Below are 2682 nucleotides of genomic sequence, written 5' to 3'. Positions count from 1 at the left end.
TTAAACTTATGTTTATTTGACATTTTGAGTGATTGATACACTAGTATTTTAGCGAGTACGAGTGGGTAAAATTACAGGTCACGAGTACGAGAAATATTTTATACCCGCGACCTTAACCCAACCGGTATATATGCGTCGCCATCTTGAATCTGAACACGATGGAGACAATATTTTTCCTACATTAATCATTGGGGAAAAAAATCTGCCCACACAATGCTAACGGAGGTATTCCCCATTGCTTTATTCGATTAGAAGTTGATTAAAAGAGATCAAAAAAGATCAAAACTTTTGCTGGTCAAAATTGAATAGAAAGGATTTAGATACTGATGGAGAAATTCACCGGCAGGGAAGAGGCCCTATTGACATCTCTGGGTGTGACTGCGTCGCTGAACAGAACCACCGCACGAACAAGCGAGGGACGAGAGCCGATCCAGAGTCTTCTGAAACGGACATAACGTTTCACAGAATGTACCGTTTCAGAAACAGATTCTGCCGCAACGGAATCAACGCTACTATCTAGGCTCACGGACGTCACGTTTCATCTTTCAAAAGTATAACTTCGTTAAAAATTCTCGGCCCAGCATGGTATCGCCCCGACATTGCCACAAAGATGGGGAATATGCCTTTTCAAATGTACCAGTAGTCGATGTAAACAGCTAAAAAAACTCTTTTTCTAGATCAAAGCATTGCGACATGGGGTACAAAATTTCTGACGGCGAACAGGTGTTACTCGAACTCAAGACGGCTAAAGTACACTGAAACCTTGCTCATTTCTTCTTGGCGTCCCCAGCCTTTGTCTGCAAAACCAATCCAACAAAAAAATTAGCAGTTACACGCAAAAAATAACTATTTTTTTATCAGAACCACAGAAACACAATGAAATCCCCACATTCCAAATGCGCAGTAATATTAGACACAACAGTCAGATGAATGCAAGTGCGCATACCTTCTTCACACCGCGGATCTTCTTCGCCCTGTTCTTCCTCTCCTTCATCTGCTTGCGCGACTTCTCCACCTTGGTAGCAAGACCGTTCTGCAGAAACCCAAACACACTCTTGTCAAAAATAAGCAGGACCAATACAGACAGTGTTGTTTCAATCACAAAATCTGCATTGCAATGTAACATGGATTTGCAGGATACTTTTTATGTGAAGGGAGCATACAAATGGACCTGCTAATCGTTAACTGGTCTTTTAAGCTAGGTTCCATACACAAAACGGTCATGGATAATTCACAAAAATAGGATACGATATTTGCTTGCTGTAGCCCAGAATTCCATATGATTCATAGTTTAATGAAAGACCATAGCAAAATTTGCGAGTTAGCAACAAATATAATGTAAACTCCTCGAACTGACTCAAAAATATCCCGGTTTGAAAAATACTACAAAACACACAGTGCAATGGGAGTCAATATCATCATGGGATCATTTTCAACCATGTAGCAGCATCGCCATCACTAAGGCGATAAAGGGTTCATGCGCGACATAATCTGAACACACGACTGAGCAACAGATATTCGTTTCTCATCTAAAATACTATCTGATAAAAATATCAATGTTCCACAAGAAATATGTTAAATGAGCGACATAATCTGAAGGAGCAGCGAACATAAATGTACATCAATGGCCACAATAAACTAAAGCTTTGAGCTTTCAGCGTATACCAGGCAGTATATTCAACATGGAGACCTATGAATCCAATTACGAGTGAGAAAAACGGGAGGAGCAAGAGACGCATACCCTGATAAGCCTGTACTTGGGCTCGAACTTCTTGGCTGAGTCGACGTTGTCGTAGATGAGACCGAATCCGGTAGACTTGCCGCCTCCGAAGTGGGTGCGGAACTTGAAGACGAAGATGCAGTTGGGATCCTTCACCTCGTACATCTTAGCCAGCCTCTCCTTGAGCTCCGCCTGCAATATCAAGCGATCACACGCGTCAAAATCGCTAATAGAACGAGAGGATCTCGCAGCGAAGGCTCCGACGCTTGGGCACCGCACTGACCTTAGAGACGTTGGCGCGGCCCGGGTGGAGAACCTCGAGCACGAACTGCTTGCGGGAGAGGAGGCGGTTGGTCATGAACTTGCGCGTGCGGAGCGTCACCGCGGGTGACGCCTTCGTGTCCGCCATGCTTGATGCTGCCTGCGGAGCGCAGGATTGACTTCGCCGGAGCTGGCTCGCTGGGGCGCTTGGAGGCGGCGGCGGGGAAACAGGACTGAGAGAACGGAATTTTATATACTATGCTGATGAAAACCCTAGGTCACGTCGCCGTGGCTGACAAGGGGAACGGAGTGGTGGGCCTTATTAGATGTTACAACAATGATGGGCCAAAACTATTAACGGGTCTACATTGGACGGCATGGAAACCCATTACCTGTTCTAAAATCCTCTACTTGCATGCACGCGCGCAAGATAGGTATGGGCTGTCTGGTTGTTTGCTTGTCATGCTTGGGCCAGACAACGTGTTACGTGTCTGCACGGCCAAGTGTGGCTGAGCTCAACATAAATACATAATTCCTTTGACTTGATTGGAGGGTGGGTAGTCATTTTAGATTTAAAGTTCTTAGAAAATTTTGAAAATATTTACATTAGTTTATGAGATCTGTTAGAAATTAGAGATTATTTTATTACTGTTTGCTAGGTATTTTTTAAAAATATAAAATTAATTTAGTTAGTAATTAGA

General features: G+C 43.6%; 1 protein-coding gene across 1 annotated transcript; it reads right to left on the bottom strand.

The window, feature by feature from the left end:
- Nucleotides 1-541: 541 nt before the first annotated feature.
- On the bottom strand, nucleotides 542-2247 carry LOC100280577 (ribosomal protein S24). The gene is made up of 4 exons (NM_001374579.1): nucleotides 2004-2247; nucleotides 1742-1912; nucleotides 947-1033; nucleotides 542-797 (listed from the first exon to the last, which is right to left on the bottom strand). The coding sequence occupies exons 1-4, from the start codon at nucleotides 2127-2129 to the stop codon at nucleotides 768-770; spliced, it is 414 nt and encodes a 137-aa protein (NP_001361508.1). The 5' UTR covers nucleotides 2130-2247; the 3' UTR covers nucleotides 542-767.
- Nucleotides 2248-2682: the final 435 nt, after the last annotated feature.

Source organism: Zea mays, chromosome 5, assembly GCF_902167145.1.
Source record: "Zea mays cultivar B73 chromosome 5, Zm-B73-REFERENCE-NAM-5.0, whole genome shotgun sequence".
NCBI lineage: Eukaryota > Viridiplantae > Streptophyta > Magnoliopsida > Poales > Poaceae > Zea > Zea mays.
The sequence above is the reverse complement of the archived record's forward strand: the minus strand, read 5'-3'. Positions and strand labels throughout refer to the sequence as shown.

Coding starts and splice junctions, on each gene's coding strand:
- LOC100280577 (NM_001374579.1), bottom strand. CDS start 2,129: ATGGCGGACACGAAGGCGTCACCCGCGGTGACGCTCCGCACGCGCAAG. Junction 1,034..1,741: donor CCAAGTACAGGCTTATCAGG/GTATGCGTCTCT, acceptor GGGTTTCTGCAG/AACGGTCTTGCTACCAAGGT. Junction 798..946: donor AGATCCGCGGTGTGAAGAAG/GTATGCGCACTT, acceptor TTGGTTTTGCAG/ACAAAGGCTGGGGACGCCAA.